The 27,533-nt window shown below is 38.5% G+C and overlaps 1 protein-coding gene across 2 annotated transcripts; it reads left to right on the top strand.

Annotated features, from left to right (window-relative positions):
- Positions 1-27,533, top strand: ggt1b (gamma-glutamyltransferase 1b). 2 transcript variants are annotated; one of them, XM_038293618.1, is made up of 13 exons: positions 1-225; positions 3,411-3,594; positions 3,693-3,823; positions 3,916-4,005; positions 4,406-4,598; positions 4,677-4,837; positions 5,555-5,704; positions 6,582-6,718; positions 10,644-10,831; positions 10,901-11,028; positions 24,234-24,346; positions 24,432-24,545; positions 27,104-27,533. In XM_038293618.1, the coding sequence occupies exons 2-13, from the start codon at positions 3,443-3,445 to the stop codon at positions 27,248-27,250; spliced, it is 1,704 nt and encodes a 567-aa protein (XP_038149546.1). In that variant the 5' UTR covers positions 1-225; positions 3,411-3,442; the 3' UTR covers positions 27,251-27,533. The 2 variants fall into 2 exon arrangements, with proteins under 2 accessions (XP_038149546.1, XP_038149547.1); XM_038293619.1 differs by lacking the exons at positions 1-225; positions 3,411-3,594; positions 3,693-3,823; ... (2 more) ...; positions 4,677-4,837; positions 5,555-5,704 and having other exon boundaries at positions 6,597-6,718; positions 10,603-10,831.

Genomic DNA, 27,533 nt, shown 5'->3' on the forward strand with positions numbered 1-27,533 from the left:
ACTGCGCCTGTCATTTTGTAGTTTCTTCTACTTGTTCAGCCTGTGTTTGTTGCCACTTACAATGACTCAGGTGAGATGGTTTATTGTGGGATGGGTTAAAGTTTAATGACTGTACAATATAAACACATCACCTACAAGCTGCTGACAAACAGAGGCTGCATGCCGCTGAAGCCCCAAGAGGAATCAGGGAAAGGCATATCCATTTACATAATAATCTACAGGAAGGTAAAGTAATCATTGAATTTGTAAATGTTTAATTAAGATCTAATGAAAACTTGTAAGATATTTGATAATCATTGCTCTAATATGATCACATGTAAAAAAAAATATGGATGTTTTTTTCTATAGCTGATTTGAGAGACATGTAACAGTCGTTCACCTGAATCAGTTCGCTCCCCTGTTACATAACCTGTTTTTGCTCTTATGACAGAGAATGAGCCTGAAACTACTTTAGGATTTAGGATTTTGGAGGAAAAAACTAAAATACTCCAGACCTTTTTTTAACTATTTGTCACTTTGGTCTGTGGTATCGTGTAGTACTCTGACTACTGAGCCTAATTTGCAGAGTAGTGTCTGTTTTTTTTTTATATGTTAAGGTAAATGACTACTTAATGTGATACATTTCAGTCAGGGAACTCTACTGTGTACTTCCAATAAAAAATAAAAAATAAAAAAATTACTTTTATTAAGTTAGATTAGAGAAGAATTGTCGTTATAATAAAGTCAATCTTTACATCTGTTCGTAAAACTGTGACTTAATAGAAAAGTCCGGTCATATGCAGAATTCAAACTTCTGAAAGTACTTTAAATATGAAATGATTACATACAGTTCAATAAACAATAAGTGTTTTTAATTAAGATAAATTTTCATTTGAATGTGATTTACTGGAGACATCCATGTTTGCCACAGTGTGGTATCGGCTGTTGATCAAGTCCCATTGCTGTATCTGGTGTTTATCAAAACGCACGATTATCTAAGTCACCTTGAAAACATTCTTCTTGGCTACATATTACATGTTTTTCATCTGGCCAGAAGTTTGATGGCAAATCCTCCCTCTTCAAGTTGGCAATCGAACGACCATAAATCGGAAAGATGAAATAACTAATTTTTTTTTAATTTTACCCGATGTATTACAACATCTGACTGCCATTCATGTGGGCATTGTCAGTTTAACTATAGTTCTCCCGAATTTCGATGGTGAAGTCCTGTAGAAATCTTGAATAATTGTTGTTGATTGTAGATGTGTCTCGTAGTTTCCACTGATTTTGTTTGTAAAGCGGGGAAAATGGCGCTAGGCTTACCTCACTGAGGCGTCACTGTCAAATGTGGTCAGGAGTGAGGTGTTACTAAATTTGGGCAAAAATGGCTTGTCGCAGACTCAGTGATCGCAACGAAAATTATTGTTTTAATTTTTTTACTGATTAACGCTAAATTCATTAAATCACTGCAAACGTTTTAGGTTTAGGTATAAATAATGATCCCTCAATAATTTCTTGCTGACTGGACTTTTCCTTTAAGCAAAATTGGAGACTGAACATCTGGTGAATTTAATAGTACGTTTTATAAGCCACATGGGCAGAAATTTTATCACTTTTCTGCGTTTCTGCTGTTCATATAACACACATATAACAAGCAGATTTTAGCTGGTTATTTATGGCCGCTGTATGCTCAGTTAGGTTGATACAGATGGCTACTTTGCAGACATTCTATTCAAGGCTTGTAAACACTAGTTTTAAAACAGCTTCTCCTTTATGACAGAATGGGTGGTCCTTCTTTGGTGTTTACATCAGGGGTCACCAACCTTTTTAAGGCTGAAGGGTACTTCATGGGGACACAGTTAGGTCTACCAATACTGACCGGGAGCAGCTTTCACCTTAACTTAATACATAATAAACATATTTTTATGGAAGGAAGGAAGGAAGGAAGGAAGGAAGGAAGGAAGGAAGGAAGGATCAGCGTTCACCCTAATGTCATGCATAATAAACATATTTTCATACTTTCTTTTAACTCCTATGTTTGTTTATGACATTGTCATTTTGAAATCTCTATAAAAATTATTCCTGAACAGCTTCTTTTATATTTCTAGTTAGATAGGAAAGAGTCTGTTAGTTTTCGTTTTGTCAGCTGACAGGCAATGTACTGCGACCCTCTGGCCACTCCACATTTATTATGATATTTCAAAGTTACACCTAGCGGACTTTGTATTTTTTTATTAGCATTAAAAAACATCAGCCAGATACAATAAAACCATTATTAAAACCTACACTGTAATGACCTTGTATTAAAGGCATAGATAGGCAAATTCAATTAAAGAAAATAAAAAAAAAACCCCAACAACATATTGGTTAATCAAATCTGTAAATGTCTGAAATATAGTACAAATGCACTGTGGATACAAAATGTGTTTCTTGTGATATGAATGAGCAGCAAATTATGTTTATATGTAATAATATAATGAAGAAAGATAAATAAAGTTTTTTGGTAATTTCTCAGTTTTTTCATTTCTTTTGTGTAATGGTGCATTCAGACTTGGCACGTTGGTTGTGGAAAACGTGGTGGATTCACATAGAATTCCTAAAGGGCAGTGAAGCAGCCAGCGGTGACAGCGTTCACTGCTCCACCCTCATCTCGTGCTACTATAGCTGAGGGGTTGTCAAACAGCAGCACCGCATGGAGAGAGTGAAGTGGGGATCACTTTGGCCATGTGGGGTCATTGAAACGACCGGAACTTTTTAGGAAATCGCAACACAGCAACTATTTAGGGAATGGTTGTAAGCTAAGCTTTTTTTTTTACTGGAATACAGAAAAAATACGTTAAAAAAGATAAAAATAAGGAATGCTCTCAAGGGGTTTTTCTGTGGCTTTAAAAAAAGACGTTTTAATTTAGTAAGATTAATTAAACAACATTATACACAAGAAGAGATTAACTATCCTTCATTGCAACTTTGGTTGAAAAGGAAAGGTGCAAAGCCATAATTTTCATATTGTTGTAAATATGTGAAAACTAGGTTTGCAATGTCTTTTCAACATCTTTTAAGGACTAAAGTGGGACAAAATCAGACGGACCAAATAGCCCAATTATCAACAACTATTTCTGGAATAAATTAACCAGATTTAGCCTAAAAACCATGATCTTAATGACATCTGGTGTTTGGGGGGTCACAACAACAATGAATACAGGACATTAACTGATTACGGCAAAACCTTGATGACATGAACAAACCCAAATAAATCACAAGACAAATACAAAAGGAAACCAAAACAAAAACACCAATCAATCCAATACAATCATTCATTTGACTTGAGCTTGCTTAGACCTGTTCTTCTTTTAACATGGGAAGTATGTGAATGAGACAATACGTTTTGCATTTACAATTATGTGTGTGTGTGTGTTATTTCTCTTTGTCAGAAACCAGATTTATTCGTTCCTGAATACTCAAAATGGCCAAGAAAATAATAATAGTGGCCCTTGCTGTGCTGCTGTTAGCATGTCTTGCCACATTTCTTGGTGTTTTCTTCGGTGTGAAGAGGCAAAGTGGCTACAAAAAGGCAGCTGTGGCAGCAGACGCTGGCCGCTGCTCAGAGATTGGCAGGTAAGAACTTGTTTTATGACCAGCAAGAGGAAAAAGTTGACCTATGATTATGATCACCTTGATGATAAACTGTATTTCTTTCATTATCTTTATCATAGGGATATGCTAAAGAAGGGTGGATCTGCAGTGGATGCTTCAATAGCGGCATTATTATGTGTTGGATTAATGAATGCTCACAGTATGGGCATAGGAGGAGGTCTTTTCTTCACCATTTATGACGCTAAAACTGGTACAGTGACACACATTTCCCATAAGATTTTCAGATCTCCACAAACCAACTAACTCATGCAAATAATTTTCTTCAATGGGGCTTCTAAACAGGGAAAGCGGAGGTCATTAACGCACGGGAGACCGCTCCACGCAATGCAACCCAAAATATGTTTGGGAGCAGTTCAGACTTATCCCAGAAAGGTAACGTTTAACCAGAGAAATAAAGATTGAATGGAAACAAATGAATGAAAAGAGGCACAAAAAAAACTTTGTTCCCTCCAAATATCTTGGTAAAAAATTTTTATAAGCCCCAAAAAAAATCACATACAGATGAATTTCAGAAATTTATTTAAACCCAGCCTGAAGGTTGTTATTTGAAAATGATTAATTTTATTTTTGGAAAGAGATTCTGTTGCTGAAATATAATAATATAAATTTTAAGCCTCCTTCACAATTTTAGCAGAGATGCTGATACATTTTTATGTGGCTAAAGTTTTTTAGTTAATTCTAATTAATAGAAATTAAATTAATGGAACATGGGTATAAGAACCTGAAAAGGACAAACCCCTACTCTTTTTTTTAACTGTCCTTTGGTCTATAGGAGGGTTGGCTATTGCTGTCCCTGGAGAGATTCGAGGCTATGAAATTGCCCACAAACGACACGGCAAACTGCCCTGGAAAGACCTGTTTCAGCCAAGCATCGAACTAGCTGAGAATGGATTTCCAATGGGCAAGGCGCTGGCTACAGCTGTTGCCAGAAATAAGGAAATCATCCTGAATGACATAGCCTTCTGGTGAGAGGCATCATCTTTAATTAACTCCCTGTGTCATAGATAACTATGTCTAACACAATCCTTCTTAAATTTTTCCAGTGAAGTGTTTTGTGGGAAAAACGGCAATGTGTTAGAAGAAAATGAAACTGTTAAGTTTACCAAACTGGCAGAAACCTATAGGAGAATAGCAGAGAAAGGGCCAGAGGAGTTCTACACAGGACAACTGTCTGATGATCTTGTGAAAGATATTCAGGCTGCAGGTACCTTTTTTTTTAAAAAACCATTTGTTAGTGTTTCATATTGGTCCTATATACACTAACTTGCAAAATCATCCAATCCCACTTAAAGTTTAAGACATTTTGTTCTTCTTACCTCCTAATGTCATAAATAGATTTCATATGCCATATTATTTGATTGGCAAGATAATATATAGTTGTGAAGGGGTAAGATAATTACATTTTTTTATTTTTTTTTTTATTTTACAAATGCAACACTATCTTTTTTGGCAATATCTATACCTGCTTAAAATAGTTAGACTAAAAAGACTTTCTTTTCTTCGGAAAACAGCTCAACAGCTCTCAATCCAATCCCTATAGATTGGATTGGGATACGTTTGTTCCTGTTTTGCATGAATGCTTCGTAATTAGCATATTTTATTAGTTTAGACACAAACTGACCTTATTTTTAGAGGTATCAGGTAGCATGCTTAAGTTCATCATGTAAGTCAAAAGCTACACAGAGGAATTTTCCATGTTTTTAAAACCCCCTCTTTTGCAACTGGGTCTATAGACAAACTCTTAATGTTATTTAAGCTAAAAAAAACTTCAACAAATTAGTATATCTACAGATTAAAAGCCAGTATATGAAATCTACTTTTGGGGCTAAGAGCTGCGTTGCACTATCCATTTGCAGAATAAGGAGAATTTGTTTGCATTTCTGCTCAGCATTGCATTCACAGTTTGTCAATCCATGTTTAGGTGGCATCATTACAAAAGAAGATCTCAGGGATTATGAGCCCATCTTGGATGAAAAACCTTTAACTGTGAATGTGGGGGAGTACTCCATGGTTGTTCCCAATGCCCCCGCTAGCGGCCCTGTGCTATCGCTGATATTAAACATCCTGAATGGTAAGCCTTGATGCACCGTCCAAAAACATCTTGAGTGGGAGAGAATGTGTTTCGGTGTAAGCTGCCTTGCAGTCACTCTCACAGAAAGGAGTCACCTCTGAGGGATATGTAGGGCTTCTGTACAGGAAATCCTCTCTTCAAAGGATCATTTAACTTCATTTAACCAGAATTAGGGTTATGTAACTGGAAACTTGTTAAAAAAAATATTTTTTTTTTTGTGTCTTTTACAGAAATTAACTTTCTCCTTTATGATGTCTTATAGAATAAACATTAGAGTTGACTAATAGTTAACATTTTGATGCTTTTAATCAAATCTCTGCCAGTGTTTCTTTTTTTCCACTTTCGTTCTTTCTGTATACGTCATCTGTCTGATTTGGCTTGTTGTTGGCTGGACCATAAAATTCCGACTGCCGGTCTGTGAAGACACCGTCACGCTCTCTCAGCTTCGTGTCAGAGCGGTGACAGTATCTGCCGCAGAGGATTAGAGAAACTTTTCCCTGAAATAATTAAACATCAAAACCCTCTCCCTGTCTTTTGACTGGCTGCCCACTCACTGTACCCCACTGCCTTCGACACCCATACAGTAATCCCCCAAATGTACCTCTAATTGGACACAGCTGCCTTGTTCAAGCTTAATTCAGGACTCAGTCACTGTAAAATAAAAGCTTGCACCCTGCTGGTTTTCTGTGACTCCTGCTTCTGTCATAAAACTAAGATAAATAACTCCTGTATGGTGCCTTCATCTTTGGGACTAAATTAAAAGCAGTTTCATGCCAGTCATATTTTGCTTTATCTTCTTGAACCTTAAATCATGAAAAAATAGATGATAAAAGCCTGGTTTCAGTCAAGTGCTACTGTTGGTTGTAATCATTTGCAGGGTACAACTTCAATGAGGACAGTATGGAGACCAAGGAGAAAAGGATCCTAACCTTCCATCGCATTGTGGAGGCTCATCGCTTTGCTTATGCAAAAAGAACTTTACTTGGAGATCCAGGGTTTCTCAACATAACAGATGTAAGTTAATTGACTTTTAAGAATTTACTGGAACTATGTTAGTTTCAATGGGAATATTCAGTAACTTGGGCTGCATGGTAGGCAGTGGGTAGCACTGTTGCCTTGCAGCAAAAAGGTTCTGGGTTTGATTCACGGCCCAGGGTCTTTCTGTATGGAGTTTGCGGGTTCTACCTGTGTATGTGTGGTTTCTCTCTGGGTACTCCAGCTTCCTCCCACAGCCCCAAAAAATGACTTCTAGGTTAACTGGCTTCTCTAAATTGTCCTTAGGTGTGAGTGTGCATAGTTGTGTGTCTTTGTGTTGCCCTGTGACAGATGAAAAACATGTTCAGGTTGTACCCCATAGCGTATAGACTGCCAAAGATAGGCACCGGCCCCACGCAACACTAACAGGATAAGTGGGAGAAAACGGATGTTCATTAACTTGCAAAGGGAAACTTTACCCACTTTTGTGGGATATGAAATGAGGGAGGAACATTAAGTTGTGTCAACAAAGACTGCAGCATCTTTGGATACTATTCAGAAAGGAATCATTGCAAACCACTAGTAATAGAATATTGTGCCTAAGGCAGACACCTCTAAAACAATTCCTTGTTTGATCTCATTAAAAAACAACAAAGAAAAAAAAAATCTGCTGAGATATCACAGATAGAATTACAACCGCACACAAATTTGAATAACCCTTCAGTGAAATGTTTATGTACTCATTCATTGGTTTAAACAAATATGAGTATAAACATCACAGAAATGTTCAGAAAGGAGACAGTTTCTGTGTCTCAAAGACGAATGTGTTTACATAGAAAACTTTACAAATGATCCCCAAAACAGTTCCCTTGGCCTAATTAGAGAGATCTTTAGATCGTCATTCAACAAGAACCCAAAAACTGAACTGAATGTAGCCTGAGTGAATTGTGTGTCTTTATTTGCTCCTTTAATGACCAAAAGAACACTATCAATGTGATATCAATGTGATTGTTCTGACAACAACTATTTCCATGTTTAAAATGGAAAAAGACTACTGAATAAAGTAAAAGAAGTTAAACTGTCTTCTGCTGAAGCTTAATGTCAAAAGCAAATTAACTCGTGAAGATGATAGTCACTGCTTTTCATACAATGCAAGTCTCTAACAGGTATTGCAGCAGTGGCGGCCGGCCCATAGGGGGCGCTGGGGCACCGCCCTCCCTGATAAGAAGAGAGAAACGTAAAATATATTTTAAGAAATTAACTCATAAATGTCAGTTTTACTCTCTAGACTGTGTACCTATAAGCAAAACAAATTATATAAACTACATTTCCCTATCTACTGTCATTAATTTGTGGATTTCCACAGACAGACTCCTACCGTCTCTGTTCTGGGGGCGCTGATCAGACTGACCCACATTTGCAGAGAATCTGTCAATCATGTACTATTGCTAGGTGAATTTAATGGCCAATCAGCGTCTCGGAACTTTATGGTATTGGGGCGCTGAAAATACTGCGCTTTAACAGGCTTCTGAACCCAAGCGCAGGTGCAGACAATTAGAGGGAAGATGGCGAATGTAACGACCGAGATGCAGCTTCCACCAAATTCGGTGAGATCCTTATTTATCTACCCGTTTGCCAGAAGAATATCCCTGTTGTAGGATATGAACATTTCATGTCATGGTTATTGTGACTGTGACGAATCCACCTCTTCGCTTAAAACCGCGGTTCTCAAAGTGTGTGGCGCGACCCACTGGTGGGGAATTGAGACGTGACAGGTGGGGCGCGCCAAGTTCCGGTGTGTGTGTGTGTGACTATAAATGTAGAATGTGTGAGAGCAAACTGTCCTTATAGCTGTATGTTGCCGCTTTTTAGACCAATCAAACCCACAAAGTAATCATTACTAGCCTACATGCAGTCTAATTAAAAGAACATTAGATATGAGAAAAATTTCACCTGGAACTGAAGTGCCAAAATAATGATTGACGTGACGTCGGCATATTATTTGTAACGGAATAAACTTTGGCGCCCCAGTGTTGCCAACTCAGCGACTTTGTGGCTATATTTTAGACCCCTCCAGCGACTCTTTTTTAAAAAAGGGACTAGCGACAAATTAGCGACTTTTGGAGACTCTTACGTGAAAGCACGTATCGTTCCTTTTCTTGTCCTCCAGCGGCAGGTGCTGCCGTGGGGCGCCTCCTCCGTCCCAACCCCGTTCTCCCCCGCTATCGCAGGAGTCCCTCTCAGCGCTGCAGAGACACAGCATGTTTACCCTCAGCGTCCAGACTGCAAATAAAGCGCACATGCGCCGGGATTGACGGCGCAGGTTGATCATAAATAACTGAATTTGAAATATTTTATCTTAAATAAATAGGACCAGTTTATTGAAATGACGTCTGACTCCACCCTGAGGCTCAGGTTTAATGCTCAGACTAATAGTGAATTCTGGTTTGGAGTGGAGAGGGAGTATCCACTCATCGGGCAGAGAGCTGTGTGCATTCTTCTTCCCTTTGCCACATCATATCTCTGTGAGATGGGCTTTTCAACTGTTGCTTCACTGAAAACAAAATACAGATCTCAGCTGAACATTGAGCATGACTTGAGAGTGGCAGTATCAAGCCTGCAACCCCGTTTTGAGAAACTGCAATGCAAAACAGGCTCATTGCAGCCACTAATGCAGGGATAAATAGACCTGTATTGCCAGATGGATTTCACTTCTTTTCTTTTATTAACAGATTGCAGAGTGGCACTTTAATTTTTTCTATCTTTGAGCTTGATACAAATTTTGACACAGCTGCATTTTTATTTTCTTTATTTTTGAGCTTGCTGTTATTTGATGTAGATAGTTTGTATTTAGATACTACTTGTTACTTCAATAAAATTGGAAAATTTTAAGATTGTTGCATATTTCATTAGCATTGTGTTGGGGCGATGGGGACAGGTGGGGCTTGAAAATTCCCCCTTGTCCAAAGTGGGGAATGACAGAAAAAGTTTGAGAACCACTGGCTTAAAACAACCTCTCTAACTTTGCGCGCCACACACACATTCCTGTTATACTGTGTTTGTGAGGACCAATACACTCGCGCTGAGACCAGTAGCTCCATGAACTTAAAACACACAAGCTGTTCCTGGTTACCTGCTGGCATATTGAGGGTGCACACTTCAACCAAGGTATACAATTTAACAGCCAGGAGGTTAAAGAATCAGAAGGGTAAATGTAGGAGTTGATATAATATTTAGTAATTATGTAAAGACTATCACAACACTGCTATCTACCAACCATGCCAAGTGTCTGAAATTTAGAATAAAGGAAAAGTAGACCTTTCACATGGAGAAACATTTTTTATGTTGATATAAATTGCATAAATTGATATTTTGCATAAATTGCAAAAAAAGATATTGTTTACAACATATCTTAATAAAAGCCAATTTGCAACACTAACTTAGTGACTCTAGCGGCACACCTAATTTTTATGAAGACCTTTCCTTTATACTTTGAGAATGATTGCTTTTCTCTTGCTAGATTTTCTGCATGGAATATGTATGTCCTCCCTGTGCATTCCTTGGATCTCTCTGGGTAGTTATACAAAAACACATATAGTTAATTATTTATCCTCTCTAAATTGCCCTTACAGTAGCATAGAGTATGTGAGTGATTGGTTGTCTGGTATGTCTTGGTGTTGCCTGCGACAGACTGTAAGCCTGTAGGCCTGTCAAGGTTGTCCAGGTTGAGGCCCCTGCAACCTCAAATGGATAAAAATGGGTATAGACAATGGTTACATGCTCTTTTAGGCGGGCTGTAAAAGCCTGATCTACAAAAAAAAGAAAAAAGAAATAAAATAATAATTATGCTGTGACGGTTAAAACTGGTGGTCTAGAAGTACTCATATTTTAGTTCAACGTTACTGCTCTTGTTTTAAATTTAGCACAGCTCTGAACTCAAGTCAAAATCGTATTATTCCAAAAGCTGATCGAGAACATGATCTCCACTGCGTATGCTGATAACCTCCGGAGAAATATTACGGACAATACAACACATCCCATGGAATATTATGGGCCAGAGTTTCACCTGCCAGATGACCATGGGACATCCCATCTGTCTGTTATATCTGAGGACGGTAGTGCTGTGTCTGCTACCAGCACCATCAACCTATAGTAAGTTTACCCGATTAATTATTGCAGTTATTATCCTTGTGGATCTGATAGGTTATTGTCTTCCTGCAGTTTTGGCTCCAAAGTCATATCAAGATCTACAGGAATTATTTTGAACAATGAGATGGATGACTTCAGTTCACCAAACATCACCAATGGGTTCGGTGTTCCGCCTTCCCCGAGCAACTTCATCACCCCAGGTAGATTTAAACCTGCATTTTTCATGAACAGATCAGTGGCTGCAAGATATGTTAAATGGCCTTTACTTATATAGCGCTATTCGAAGTCAGGAGACTTGACCAAAGCACTTTACATTCAGTCATTCACCCACATACTCATGGTGGCAAATTACATTGTAGCCACAGCTGCCCTGGGGCTCACTGACAGAAGAGAGGCTGCCGTAAACTGGTGCCACCAGGCTCTCTGACCACCATCAGTAGACAATGCAGGTGAATTGTCTTGCCCATGGACACAACGACACTGAAATACAGAGGATTTATGTAGACCCCAAAAATTCTTGAAGAAATAGTTGTGTTTAAGCAGTATGTCAAAAAGTTCTAGAAAACACATGCAAAAAGTGCAAACTAATGAAGATATGGCTCTCCATGTTTGCTGAGAGAGAACTATCCTAAAGGTCCATGGTAACACCTGAGGAGCTTAGAGATCCACAGCTCTGATGCAAAAATGAGTTGACAGGGAAGCTCATACTGTATCTGTCAGGGTTTGGTTGAAGTTTGAGGACCCAAATACAGAGGCAGGGAGGTAGAGGTGAGTTTCTTGTAGATTTAATGAGTGATCACAGGTAGCAAAAACATGAATCCAAAAATCCAACTGAAAAATGTTAAACTAAACAGGAATCCAAAAATCCAACGTAAAAATTAAACACAAACCAGAACCATGGAGACATCAGGGGAAACAATCACAAGGAGCCAGGGTAAGACGATGTAGGACAAAGTAAGATGATTTTAGACGAGGAACCTGCACTGAGGAACTGCACAAGAAGAGTATTTATGGCCAACTGAACAAAGAGAGGACTAACGAGCAGATTGGGAGCAGGTGGGAAGAGAGCAGTCTAAGGAGCTAGGGAAAAAGGAGACCAACACAAGAGGGCAACAAATAAAAACCTGAGAACTGAAAAATAACCAGAAAACACAACAAAATAAGAATTAAACCAATAAAACCAAAAAACATGGAGCAAAGTTAAACTGAATACTCAAAAGAAAGCTTAGCAGAACCAAGACAGTGACAGTGCCTTTAACAAATCTGGCTTTTATTGAAGTGACTGGCAAGAAGTAAGTCAATACTGACAGGAAAAAACAAACATCGTATTTAATCAGAAAAAACTGAAAGTTAACTTTTTTGTCCAGTAACAAAAATATGTGGTTACAAAACATCACTTAATATAACATAATATGGTGGTGTCAGCATCAATCTATGGAGATACTTTTATTTACCAAGGGCAGGGAAACTCATGGAAATTTGATACAAGGATGTTTTAGTTAAAATAGAAGTTGAAAATGGAAGAAAAAACTTTCACCTTTGACTTTCTTCTTCACCTGAGAGAGGATTAAAGCAAATTATGCAGCAAGACGCTCTTATGGTATGAAAGTTTTTTTCACATAGTTCTGTGTTTTAGTTATGGATAAATTTGATCCAAAATGACACTATTGTGGTAAGTCTGACGTATAAACTAAATTATTTATTTACACGCAGTTGAAAGTTAGCATGTCAGTAAATGGTTGACATCATGAAGAGTTTTTTCACCTTTCCAGAATATTCTAGTTGATCCATTGATGAGTTTCATATAACGTGGAAGTGTTGCACAAGTCAAAGACATTCAGCGACTTAAAAAAATGGTGCAGAGGGATCTGATGAAGCTCCGTTTGGATATGGGTTATGAGGTTCTGGTTGAGTAAGGCCAAGCTAAGACAGCGATCCTTCTCCTCTTCCTGGTTTATAAATAAAAAATAAATAAAAATAATAATAATAATGCTGCATTTGTACATTTTAAGCAAGATTTAAGCTTTTTTAGCTTGGTGAAGATCAGACAATCATAAATCATCTTCCTTCAACTGAAACAGGAGGTACTTCCTTATTAGCAAGATCCAGGTTATGCTGCTAGTCTGTGGTGGAGCAACTGTTTACCTTAATCTCTGAATACTGAAGAAGAACACAGTAAAAGACCTATAGTTAGAACTGAGCTCCATCTTTGAGTGTTATATCACCACCATACTTTGCATTTTGCAATGATTGTTGTTGAATGATTGTTTGTTAAAGATTATAGGTTATAGATATCTTCATTATCCGAAACTCCTGTTATCAAAACTGGCAACAGTTTCACAAATACTAAATCCCATCATGATTTATGAGTCAGACAGTTACACAAGATGTTATAATTTGGTACTTTGTCACAGAGCCACAAGCTTCAGTTTATTTCATTAGGATTCTATCCAATATATCTACATTATGAAGTTCGTAACTGTGAAGTGGAGGAGACCGATATTCTAAGTTTCTCTTAAATCATGTAAACCAAACATTTACTGCACTCTAAAACCACCAAGTCTAGTTTAACCACCTATTTTCATAAATCACCTGATGAATTTACCAGACCGACAGGAATATTCTTTGTCTTTTACTTTAAACGCAGTTCTTCTGTGAAGGCCTCAGAAGTCTGTTAGAGATTATTAGGGAACCAACAACATTATAAAGACCAAGAAAAACATAAGACAATTGAGGCGGGGGAATGTTGATAGGTTTAAAGCTGAACTATGCAGTTTCCCAATCAGATTTTAAACACCCTGACATGTCCATCCATCTCAACTGCCAGGCTAAGAAAGAACAGTATTAATCACAGAAGCAGCCACGAGAAGCTCGAGGGGTTCACAAAAAAGTGTTGATCTGATAGTAGTCGTGCACTGCAGTGTTGCCACAGCTCAGGAATTATACTACCGGTAACTACATCGCTCTCAGCCAAACCTGTCAAAATCTCAACCATTAAAATGAAACCTGTAACAAGGTTGAGCATGAAAGTGATGTGATGTGGGCACTAAATGGCCACTGCTCCATATAGTGAAGACTAGAGACAGAACACATGATATGCATGAGATTCAGAATTGGCATATACTCTTAAAAACAAAAACAACTTTTTCCATAAGTAGAAGCTTTCTCTATTTTTTAAAATTATGATATGAAATAATTGAGTTCTAGGTCCAGAATATGAAAACAAAAATGACCAAAATAAAGAAACAGGAATAACTTGACGTCAATTCCTGATGAAAATGTTATCATGGATCATACGATTGTATTAATGGGGGGAAAACCCTTCATGTAACAGGGTTGGTGGTATATAAGGACATGACTACACAGCTGCTGTCAACTTCAAAAAAATTATCCTATTTCTTTTAGGATTAATTTGTTTTTTATTTACTTAAATGCAATTTTAAATGAAACATTTTGAAAAAATATGCAAAATAAGTAACAATTTCCAAGCTTGGAATAAATAAAGTATATCCACCTAGCATATTCAATTCAATTCAGTTTATTTATATAGTCCCAATTCACAACACATGTAATTTCAAGGCACTTTACAGAGACAATTCAACTGGATCATAGAGTCAAAGTGATTAAAAGTTTTCTATCTAAGGAAAACCAGTTGATTGCATTGACTCACTGACTCGAAGGCAATCCCTCACACTAAGCATGCTTGTAGCGACAGTGAACAAGAAAAACCTGTTTTTAACAGGAAGAAACCTCCAGCAGAACACAGCTCCAAGTGGCCATCTGTCATATCTATATATTTATATAGATATGACATTTATATAGATATTTATATTTACCTGATCTGTTTGATAAAAAAAAAACTACAAGCTTAAAGGGACTCAAACTGTGCTATTTTCATACAATGCCTGTTTTGAGCAGCAAAGATAAAAAAAGTCTAACAGTAGCAGGGAGAAGGGATTTGCAAAGTTTTACTTTGTGCATCTATGAGATAGCTGTCTATCCCTGAAAGAGCTCTCTATCTCACCAACAACTTTGTGCATGCAGTTGGAGACATTGTCCTGAATCGTGTTGGTTTGTTGCAGTCTTTCAGTCTCCCACTAACTGCATTTTATCCTGAGACAAAGCTGGCTTTCTCCCAACTAGCATACGGTATTCCAACCCAGTCTCATGGGAAAATGTATCCCCACTACGTTGGTCCACAGTACAAAACGTAGTGGAGGTACATTAGTGGCCATTTTTTTGTGGTACTGTTACATTTCTTCTGCCTATACGCTTTCTGTTGTTTTACGTCCTAGTCACGTGACTTTCAAGATTCCAGCTGGGAGAAGAAAAAATATATATATATGGCCGACATTTTTTTGTGGAAAGATAAATGATTTGAGTTTGTTTTTGCATTAAAATGAGTTTTGATTACATTTCTAGTGAGAAATGTATAGTTTGTTGCCAGAATATTTACTCAGGGAATGTACATATTCACTTGCTTGTTCGTTTCTTGCAAAGATTTTTCAAGATAATGTGAAACTGTAACATTTTGGTATAAACATGGCTGAGATTTCTCTTCTTTTTTTAGTGGGAAAATCAATAATTTCAATCAGTTTCTGCATTTAACACTAGATGTCCCAGAGATTTTCAGTTTTCCTGCAAGCCCCCCTCCCCTCTGCAAGTTTGTGTATTCACTCTGCCTTGCTAACTGTCTCTATTGTAATGCAAATAACCTGTGATATGACCAGCCCTTCTACATTAAGACAGGATAAAGGCTGAAACAAACTGGCATCAAGACCATGTTCCAAGCACTTTTCAGTACCTGCCCCTGCAACATCATACCTTTTTGCAGGGATATATTTATATGTCATATCTAAATTTTTATTTAGGCAAACCTATTGAACAACCAGATATCATAGTGGTCCTAGTTCCTGAGCTGAGAACAAGTCATAACCATGCTTTTCCAACAAGGCAAGGCAGAGCCTATTTCTATTGTCCATTCACCAACAGACTCATTTATATTGCAAAGCTCACTATATGAAAGAAAGAATAATTGTATTTTGTCTTGTCTCGCCTTTTTATGTCATTCAAAATTTTATCTTAGAGAATGACAAACAGTATGCCTTTAGTATTGGAGTAACATATATGTCACAAAATGAACAGCCCTAGTCTCTTCATCTCACAATGCTGTCTCATGTGTTCTTCCTTTATTGCCTTTTCTTGGATACAAATGTTACGAAGTTCATTTGCAAGTAGCAGAATTAACTTTGGTGGACTCTCTTTGGTCCCTGTGCATGGCTTGTACAACACATGCTCGTCTGTTGCAGCCAAGCTTGTACGCCAAGCCAAGCCAAGCTTGAAATCTCAATAACTCTGAGTCGATCTGCTGGGCCTATTTATTCTGGGAGCTAGACTTCCCGCCCACAACCTTTACATTTCCACCTGCCGCCAGATTGGAATTTGAGCTGGAACCGGCTTTCCGCTGGAAATTGTGAGCGGATGATGTTTGCTTGTTTGCCCTCTAGTAAATAGGGCAGATGCTCATTGTTGTATAAATATTCTTGTCAGCTGATGGAGATGGTCGGGTCGGGAGATGGTCGGGAAGAAATTGTCCATAGCTACAGTCCTTCCCTTGTCCAAAAATGGTTCCATCAATTTCAGAACAACGTTCTCTGACAACCTCTCTCCTTTTGGACGAGTGGGATCCTTTCCCAAGTAAGGGATGGCATTACACATGTATTTTGTGTCCAGATCTGCTGCAATCCAAAACTTGATTCCAAACTTGTCAGGCTTGGATGCAATGTACTGCAAAAAGGGGCACCGAACCTTGGACGGAAACAGCTGCTCATCCACAGTAACATGCTGTCCTGGACTGTAGGACGACACACAGTTCTGAACAAACCGCATCCAGATGTCAGAAATTGCTGCAAATTTGTCATTGTGTATGCGTTCCTTGCGGGTGTCCTTGTTGTCAAAACGACGGTTCCGTCTTATTTCAAAAAAACGGTTACGAGGCATTATGGGTTTGATATCTGCGTTTCCGAATTTATTGGCCCACATGTGTCGCATGGGACCAATGTAACCCATGGCAGCCCTTCGAAAAAGGATTGCGAGGAAAGCCATCAGCTCGTAGACACTCATCTGCCAGCTGGGGTTTGTTTTGCGGGCCTCGTGGACTGTGCAGTCTCTGATGGTCAGCAACATTTTCATATCCAACAAACACAGGAAGCTGCGAAGGCGACTTATTATTTTGCGTTTCGCAGAATCTGTTGGCCCTCCTGATCCATTGAAGGCAGTCTGTGGGGTTTCAGGAACAGAAAAGTCTTCAACTTTCCAGTGGGACCAAACAGTGCCATCTTTCGCCTTCTCTGTGGATCCAGGCATTGTGCCAACATCAGCAGTTTTTTGTTTTTTGCAAGGAGGGGAGTTGCCGCGCACTGTGTCTTCCTCTTCATCTGATGTAGCCTCAGTGTTTGAACTGTCCCGCTCAATCATATAATTGACCACTCGGCCCCTGGTGCGTCTTTGGAGGGGAGGATTTGCTGGTGCAAAAGCAGTCGCATTCTCATATGAATCATCCTCTTCACTTGAAGAATCGGTTGCGCCGTTTTCATTCTGAAATGCTAAGTCTCCAACAGATCCACCATCAGATTCGTAGTTTGGCATGCTCTGAAGCATGGCTAAAGCCTCTTGAGCGTTCATCCTTCTTGGTCGCCTTGGTTGTGCCATGGTGAATTCCGGGTGAATTCTGAGTCTGTGGGCTGTGCCTGCTCTATTTATCCCCACAGAAATTCTGTAAATCACTCAACTCCTTGAAAAAGCTCATTTACAACACAAAGAGAAGCAACTTTAACAAAGAAACCCCAGCACACCATTTTCGAGTTGCGGGGATATCTGATGAAAGACAAAGCAGGGCTGCTCTGTAAACCTGATATCCTAACAACGAGCTGTCTTCCAGAATCATGCCATGCCAAAGTTGTTGAAGCTCATCAACTAAGGGGTCTAAGAAAGCATTGATATGTAGTGATGGCTCTTTTGGTCCAGGTATGAGTCCAACGAGAATCATATTTTCTTCCTTAAAACGGTCTTCACGAGGTAGATTCAAAATTACCAAGTAGATGGCTCCAACTGAATATGGTGCATCTTTGAAAGGTTGGAACCAGTCCACATTCAGCATCAAGGCCAAATTATTTGGCTCTGCTAAAAAAGGCTCTCCATTCACATACTGGTAATCCTGCCATACTTGTCCATCATACACGTCTGCTAACACACCCTCAGGTATTTTCCGCTTTCTCCATTCTTCACATTTCTCTTCAAATCCAGGTCTTTTAACAAGTTCTTCCAGAGACTGTATAACACTCTTGTAACAGTAAGAACGGATTGGATTTAAATACTCTTTACCGCAAGAAGATTTTGCCTTTCTTAGCAAGGCAGAGCCACATTTCTTCCTTAAGGTAGACTTCAGCTGTGGGTGATTGTGGAATGGTATGTGACCACAAGTCTTACAAACCTTTGTGCCATCGCGTTTGAGCTCGTAGGTTTCAGTAAGCATGTATACTGTCATACATTTTGGACAAACCACATACTGTAAGAAGTTGTCACGGAGGACACCAGTCCATTTCCTCAAGGAGAATAAAGTCTTTGGAATATTGCTTGCAAAGGCAGTGAGGGGACTGGCACACATGACATGTCCAAGTATCCATATGAAACGTTTGATGCACAGAAGAAGTGATGTGATGGCATTGTCAGAAATCTTGAAGGTAGCTTGCCATGACAAAAGCATCATGGCCAGAATTTTCATCAAGTCTTCTGGTTTTTCACTTGTGGACTGATCACTTCCATGCCCCTCCCCATCTTGTATGTGAGGATAGGCTTCACTCAGCTCCTCATCAAGGCTTTCCACAACTTCGTCCTCTTCATACTCATCCTATGCAAACGAAAAGTAGACACATTAGAAATTGCATGCAATGACCATACTCATACTACTCTGTCATTTGTTTTGAATAACAGTTATGATTAATTAAAATCTCTTCCAAGATTTACAACCAAAAGTTGTAAATCTTTTAACTTAATCTTAAAGTTAAAAAGAAGTGTAATCATTAGAATTATTACGATGCAGCCATGGAGGGTTTTGAAATTTATACAGAAATATTTAAAGCAAAAAATTATCTGACAGATCATTGTTAACCTAATTATGAGGAACACTGAGGGAGTAAAAAAAAAAAAGTCACTGCATTTGTATATTCTTTAAAGAAGTAAACCTACTTCCACACATGATAAACATAAGAACCCAGGCTGTAAGCTGTCACATCTACTGTTTCCATACTCATACTACTCTGTCATTTGTTTTGAATAACAGTTATGATTAATTAAAATCTCTTCCAAGATTTACAACCAAAAGTTGTAAATCTTTGAACTTAATCTTAAAGTTAAAAAGAAGTGTAATCATTAGAATTATTAAGATGCAGCCATGGAGGGTTTTGAAATTTATACAGAAATATTTAAAGCAAATTATCTGACAGATCATTGTTAACCTAATTATGAGGAACACTGAGGGAGTAAAAAAAAAAAGTCACTGCATTTGTATACTCTTTAAAGAAGTAAACCTACTTCCACACATGATAAACATAAGAACCCAGGCTGTAAGCTGTCACATCTACTGTTTCCATACTCATACTACTCTGTCATTTGTTTTGAATAACAGTTATGATTAATTAAAATCTCTTCCAAGATTTACAACCAAAAGTTGTAAATCTTTGAACTTAATCTTAAAGTTAAAAAGAAGTGTAATCATTAGAATTATTAAGATGCAGCCATGGAGGGTTTTGAAATTTATACAGAAATATTTAAAGCAAATTATCTGACAGATCATTGTTAACCTAATTATGAGGAACACTGAGGGAGTAAAAAAAAAAAGTCACTGCATTTGTATACTCTTTAAAGAAGTAAACCTACTTCCACACATGATAAACATAAGAACCCAGGCTGTAAGCTGTCACATCTACTGTTTCCATACTCATACTACTCTGTCATTTGTTTTGAATAACAGTTATGATTAATTAAAATCTCTTCCAAGATTTACAACCAAAAGTTGTAAATCTTTGAACTTAATCTTAAAGTTAAAAAGAAGTGTAATCATTAGAATTATTAAGATGCAGCCATGGAGGGTTTTGAAATTTATACAGAAATATTTAAAGCAAATTATCTGACAGATCATTGTTAACCTAATTATGAGGAACACTGAGGGAGTAAAAAAAAAAAAAAGTCACTGCATTTGAATACTCTTTAAAGAAGTAAACCTACTTCCAAACCTGCAAAGGTAATTTCATGCCTTACCACATAACAGGAGATGTCGTCATCATCTTGCACTGACTCTGAATCACTGGAGTCCAGGAAAAGATGAATGCTTTGGTCATCTGCGGTTTCGTCTGGAAAACAACCCATGCAACATGCATTATAATGCGATTTTCATATTTAATTATTACAATACCCATAACCGCGAGAAGCAACCACATTTTAATAGACAGTAACAATTGTGGTGCTCACCGTTGTCGGAACCGTCAGTCCCTGGGTGCATTTCTTCCATCACTTCTTCTTCTGGGTCCTCGGACTGCATTTCACCTTCGTCAATCTCTCCAACTCCAGGTTGAACATAACTCCTGCCGGTTGGGTCATGACTGGATAGCAACAGGCTCGGTGCGTTATCTGACCTAGTCCTTTTGTGTTTTTTCTCCCAAACTCCATTTTTGAAATAGAGCTTTCTGTGGTCGTAATACTGTGTATTAGAAAGTGTAGTGTCGCAATGTTCACAGAAGCGTCGAGGTCTTTTTGTCGTTGTTAGAGCTTCCATCTTTCAACTGACTAGCTTTGTTTACATTATAGACGGGAGCTCTTCTTCTTCTTCTTCCTCTGTTTTGTAATGGCGTTTGGCAAACAATTTATAGGTGCATTACCGCCACCTTCCAGAATGGAGCGACGCGAGCTCTTCTCGCGAGTCCTTCCGTATAACAATGATGTCGTATGTGATTGGAGGAGCCTGATGAGCCTTCGGCCCCATCGTCCAATCACGTGTGAGCTTTTGAGCACTACGACTACTCGCGAGACCAGCATATTAGCAGACATGTTTGTGATACTATACTCAGAACAACTTCATCTCCAGTCACCGTGTTTGTATTTCTTTGTTACGTGAACAATGGCTGCACGACGTCTCGCGTTCAACTCGCCTCCAACTGCTTGTAGTCCACAGCTTTCGGCCAGCCCGCAGACTGACGAGAAGAAACTGCTGATTGCTATCAGCGGACTGTCTCGTCAGCTCACCCAGCATGCTGCCGACATGAATGGGCGCCTCACTCAGCTGGAGAATTCTATGCACTCCAGGTTGCAGTCCATAGAGGACAAGATGGCGGCTCTGCAGTCCAGCAACTTTGCGGGCTATACGAACTCGAGGAAGAGAAGACGGGTGCACAACGCCCCGCTAGCGGTAAATATATGTTCGATTACTGGTAGCTATGCTAAAAGCAGCCTAGCTTAGCTAGGCAAGCTAAAGACAACCTAGCCTAGCTAGGTAAGCTTAAAGCAGCCTAGCTACGGCTAACAGTACCCTTGCAAGAACATGCTTTATTAAATTGTATTTTTTGTGACTTACAGGAAGCAGTACGCCGTCTCCACAACTCGGAGACTAATTGCAGGCGCTATGAACTGGAGCAAGGGTAAGATTTAAAGAATATGCTTTCATTCTGCGGTAAAAGGAAATGGATACGGATAAATACCGACCATAGCTGTCCTTTTTTTTTTCTCCACAGACTACTGGCGCCTCACAATGAGGCGGTGACCTCCTATTTGCTTGGAGCCATCTCGGCAAGTCCAGATTTGCAGGATGTTGATAAGGACGACATTGTGTGTAAGTGACTTGTTTTAATGTTTTCTCCGTCCTTGTTACTGTGACTTGCGTTTGAATTTTTATTCATACCACTCTCTTAATTGTTTTCCAGCTGCCTGTAAGACGTATTATGAGACGGTACGCAGGAGCTTCAGATACACTCAACAAGCCAACACGCTGCGTGCGGAGGCTGCCAGGCAATCTGCTCGGAGTCGGGCTAGAAGAAATAGGGTAAGACTTTATTTGGTGACTATTTTTCAGGTGCATTGATAGAGGTGTTGTGTCAATACGCAGTGCGCTGATTCATTGTTTTTTTTTTTTTTCAGCTGCTGAAAGCGAGGCAGAGTGTGCTGGCAGATGAGGAAGTGGAACACTGGAAGTCCGCCACCGTCGACCTCATGTCCGACGAAGAAGATGGCGTCGTCGGCGGTGTCTCTGGATGGATTGTACGGTCGCCGCCATTTCGTAGGCCGGATCTCACTGAACTCTGTGTTAAGCTGCAGTCCCGGTTAGAAGCGATGCCGAAGTACAGGGCCACGCACAGTAGGCGTCTGCACATCGGACCTGCCTCGGAGGGAATGCTGCCTGTTACCTCCAACCCCGAGGAAGCAAACGGACCGTTCACGGACTTGTAGTTTTTTGTAACGCATGTGTTTGGATACGCGTTGTATATAGTTGGGTGTGTTTTAATATAGCTCTTTCTTTGCATAAACAGCTTCCTGGCAAATCTTCATTTCCTGTATAAATTCATTCATGTCCTTGATGGTAGCATAATAATTGTGTAGTAGTGTAGGATAACATAAATACACAGCATATGAATGAATAAATATATGAATGAATAAATATATGAATATATATATATATATATATATATGAATGAATAAATATATATATGAATAAATATATATGTAAATATATATATATATGCCAACCAATCACGAGCGACTTTACTTGTTTAAAAGGAAGCGGTTCCGTCCAATACTCAGTAAGAAAATTAAAGCCTGGCGTGGCCACGTGTGGTTTTGCTGCCAATCACGAGCGATTTCACTTGTTTGAGAATAGTGGTTTCAGCCAATACTGAGAAGGTTATTCAAGCCAGACCTGGTCAGCCGCGCGGGTTTGCTGCATTCATATGCTAATTAGGGCCATTAGTACAGCTGATCGCTCTCCACATACGTCAGAGTCCGTTTCCGACAATTTGTGGCACGACAAACGCGGACAAGCACGGGTTGCAAATTGTCGGAAACTGACGAAAATCAGGCAGATCTGCGGGAGTTTACGGGGGTTTACGGGGACGAAAATCTCACTTTTCATGCAGTGCATACCGCCACCTACTGTTCATGAGTGTGTAGCAACATTGTTTTACATCTATTAAATTCTATTTTTTAATTTTGTATTCTGAAGATAAATAAATAATGCTTTCCTTAATCTATCAATATCTTTTATATTTCCTTTATATCCCAATAATCCTTTAAGACTCCATTCTTGGCCTGTCCTTTCAACTCTTTTCAATTTCTTCCTTTCAGGTCCAGATGTTTTAAAGGTCATCAATACGTGTTCTACATTTTCTATCTCTCCACATCCTTCACATTTATCATTATTTTTCCTCCCTATTAAGTATAAATTGTCATTTAAATAAGTATGACCTACTCTTAATCTGATCATTATTATTTCTTCCCTTCGGTTTCTCTCATTAATATTTCTTTTTAATACTGACTTTTGTACTTTATATAACCTTCTTCCTTTTTTATCTTCATTCCACCTTTTTTGCCATTTTTCAATTTCTTTCCTCTTAATAAATGATTTTCCTTCCCCTGGTTGGGTATTCAAAAAAATTCCACTCCACTTCAAAACATCTCGAAGGAGATAATCTTTCCCAACCTTTCCTGTAAAGAGCATCACTGTTATTTCTCCTGACCAGTTTATCGTCAAGGTGAATACACAAAAATATATTATGTTAACAATAGCTAAATGAATATTCACTAGAGTCAGCATGGTGGGTCTGAGCCTGTGGAAGTCCACCACCAGCTTCTTGGTTTTCACCACGTTGATCATGACAGGGTTCTTTTGGTGCTGGTCTTCAACGTTCTGTAAAAGTTCATTCACTGTCTGTTCTCTGACTCATTCTCTCTGCAATGAAGCAGACTATGACAAGCAAGTCTGAAAATTTTGCATGGGGAGTTAAAGGTCTGTAGTTTATAGGGGTAAGGAGGCACTGTGCCAGCAACTTTCCCTGTTGTGTTCCCCATGGTGCAGGGTACCCTGTCAGAGACACAGCTTGTGCCCTCATATACTGGCAAGAAATGAAAAACAGAAATTCCTGAAAGAAACAAGATATAGCTCAAACCCACTAAAATAATATCAATTAAAGTTATATCCGCTTGAGCAGACTGATAAATTGGTAAGACAACCTTTTCAACATATGATTTACACTGTATAATGTTGTTATAAGTTTACTTTGGATTGCACTAATGAAAATAACAGGAAAACTGATTTATTTTCATTAAACTATTGACATAAATAAGCCTCACATTCTCTAAACAGGGAAAAGGCCGATGTCTTCTATGTGTCCAGCAATCCTTTTGGACAAGGACAAAAATGTGAAGATGGTGGTCGGAGCTTCAGGAGGAACAAAAATCACTACATCTGTGGCTCAGGTAAAACACTTGCAAATCTGAGACTGAAAAAGAAGATATGTGCATTTCTCGTGTTTAACAACAGAACATGTTTGCAATTTTGAAGGTGATTCTCAATGCACTTTTCTTCAAATTCGATGTGGATAAAGCCGTCGTAGAACCAAGGATCCACAACCAGTTGGTTCCCAATACGACTGTGTTGGAACCAGACTTTGAAAAAGTGAGTATCAAAAACAACAAAGCCCCAATTTATGCTATTAATGGTAAAAGACTGCATTGTGCAGGGAGAAGCTGTCAATTATGGGATACTTTTACTTCAGCCACATTACATCATTGCATACCTTTCCAGTATCAAAAGTCTATAACCATGTTATAGACGTACATTTTTACATTTATAAGCCATTTGCTCACTTGGGTTGAATACAAAGTTTTTCTAGTATACCACGTGTCCTTCTGGCGTATTATTTGTAATTTTCGTGTTTTATGCTTTTTCATTGTTCTTTGTGTATATTTTTTATAACAAAGAATGTACAATACTGCGTATGTTCAAAGGGGTTAAACAAGAAAGTAGCCTACCCCTGCTAAGCCAGGTAGCACCTCTCAGCAAAAAAAAAAAAAGTATAACATCCAATGAAAAAAAAAAAAAAAGATTTAAAAAATCAGAGAAACACAAGACTGGAATAACGCTATGAATACAGTATGAATGTTCATGCTCCATGAAGCTAAATCTGTCGAGGTGTCAATAAACATGCTTATTAATGCTGATAATAGTGATGGCAATGCGATTATTAGTCTATAAAGTACAAACAGAATTATACAATGAACAGATATATTGCTTGGTTCTTAACTTGATGCTGTGGCACTGTTTATGTATTTTGTTTAATAGGAACCAAGCATGCTAAGCTGTTGCTTTAATGCAAGGCATTGAAGGACAGTCCCCATTTGGCTTTCTGATAGTTCTGCGGTACAGCCAGCAGATGGCTCCATATCTGTTTATGTCTGCTAATTGAACCTGTTGCTAGGCTTCTATTTAGGCTCACAAGCGATGATCAAAACACTGCAAGAACAGACGCTTTGGCCTTTTCTCAATTCACATGAACTTGAGTATGGACTCATCTCAAGTATGTTTTTGAGAAGGAAACAGGAAAGCATGGGCTCCGGAAGAATGTGAGCACACAGCATAAATATGGGTCAGTTGGAACAGAAGTTTACTTGTGAAGTCAACACACGCTCAACTCGTCTGGAGCTGCATTTCACCTCCTGCTATTAATATTCTCTAGATGATAATAAATTCTTACTCCTATTATCCCCCCACTCATTTAGTGGGCTAAAATTAGCCCTAACTGCGGTTACCCTCTAGGGTCCACTGGTTTCTGCAATCCTTCCATGTTGTGACTTAAAATGTACTTTTATAGAACACTGGCAACAGAAATGAGAATTTTTTACTTAATATTCTGAGCTACGTGAGCACTCCATTGGTGGGTGCTGATGCTGTGGTGCATTCTGGGACAGCTCTCAGTCTCGAGAATAGACAAGTCTGCTCTGATGCATGCTCGGTAAAGAGGGAGGGGCGAGCACAACATCCGGGGACTTTGTCCATTCTCCATCTTGTGTTCTTGTGAATTGGAACAGCACTAGGGCCGAGACTGATGATGTTTCACGAACACAAGCACATGAGAACGCACAAGTACACACAAGTACACAGAGACGGTCTTTGTGTCTATAACGTTATCTTATTGTTATTAATTGGTTTGTTGGTCTTCTTGTGTTGGCTTATAATGCAAATCTGTATCTTTATTTTACTGTAATGAAGGGAGGGAATTTTATACCCCTGTTTTAAATAGGATATTTTTTTCCTTTTTAAGGTTAACATACAGCTATTAATATGATGCATGTATAGCAAACATGTAAAATGGTCTCTTAAAACAATATTTAAATGTACAGGATCATATAAATACATCACCTTTGTTATTCGACGCCAATCGAAAGCTAAACTTCAAACTCACATTGTTGTGATTGATGGACCTTGCATGAATGGCGCCTTGTGTGAGCACTTCCTGCATACAGCTAATGTAGCAGTCACCCCAGCAAAAGAAAAAACAAGAAAGAAACAAGAAATGACAGCAGCACAATGGAAGAGGAGGCCTTTTTCAGATTGAGAAGGTGGAGGAAGAGTCTTTTTGGAGTTTGTTACAGATAAGCAGAGCATAGAAATTAAAAGCTGCTTCTCCGTGTTAGGCAAGGCAAGGCAAGGCAAGGCAAGGCAGGTTTATTTGTATAGCAAAAATCCATACAATGACAAGTCAAACGGATTTAGGTGAATTAAATAAAATAAAAATATAAACATAATAAAAGCAGGTAGTAGAACAAATTAAACAGTTTGACCACAGCCGTAAACTAATAATCCATCAATTAACAGTTTAGAAATATATCTATATATATTAAAACATCTTAGTTCAACTTCTGTTTCAATGATTGAGTTTAAGTCAATCAATTAATCATTTTCATTTTATACTGGCAGAGACAAGCTTGGAGCTGTGGGCTTGGTCACTGACAATAACTAATGGTTTAAATAAATTAGAAAAGGTTTAAATAAATACATATAATATGAACTACTCTAAATTTAACTAAAATACTTTTTTCTCGTTTACATTTTATAAGTATTTTATTTATTTTTTGCTGAAGCTACAGTAAACTTTGACTGACGATCTATTCTGTTGCTAAAATGATTTACCAGATATATTTGCTTTTCATGCTTTCTTGTTTTTTGGCTCACAGGACGTAGCTGATGGCTTGAGAGAGAAAAACCATGAGACAGAGTACCTCACATCAACAGGAGCTGTGGTGCAGGCAGTGGTGCGCCATGAAAATAGGCTGTATGCTAAGTCGGATCCTCGTAAAGGAGGATATGCAGCCGGGTACTGAGGCTATACCAACTCTAGCAGCTCAACTTTGAAATATTTTGCACAACCTGAGAGCTGAGGACCTCATCAGCTCCGAACAATCACCACCAACACTCATTGACAGCAGATTTTTTTTTTTACAGGAAATTATATATATACTTTAAAAAATCAATAAAAAAGAGATAGGGCTATTTAAATAATTTAATTTACATATCTTATGTCAGCTATATTTGAAATTTTTGTTTTACAGTTTTGAAAATCCTGTAAGGCAGATCCTGTTCTACAAAATAAATAAATAAACCCTG

The sequence above is a fragment of the Cyprinodon tularosa genome, unplaced genomic scaffold, assembly GCF_016077235.1.
Source record: "Cyprinodon tularosa strain WSP-4 unplaced genomic scaffold, ASM1607723v1 ctg33, whole genome shotgun sequence".
NCBI lineage: Eukaryota > Metazoa > Chordata > Actinopteri > Cyprinodontiformes > Cyprinodontidae > Cyprinodon > Cyprinodon tularosa.

Coding starts and splice junctions, on each gene's coding strand:
- ggt1b (XM_038293618.1), top strand. CDS start 3,443: ATGGCCAAGAAAATAATAATAGTGGCCCTTGCTGTGCTGCTGTTAGCA. Junction 24,347..24,431: donor TCACTACATCTGTGGCTCAG/GTAAAACACTTG, acceptor GCAATTTTGAAG/GTGATTCTCAATGCACTTTT. Junction 24,546..27,103: donor TGGAACCAGACTTTGAAAAA/GTGAGTATCAAA, acceptor TTTGGCTCACAG/GACGTAGCTGATGGCTTGAG.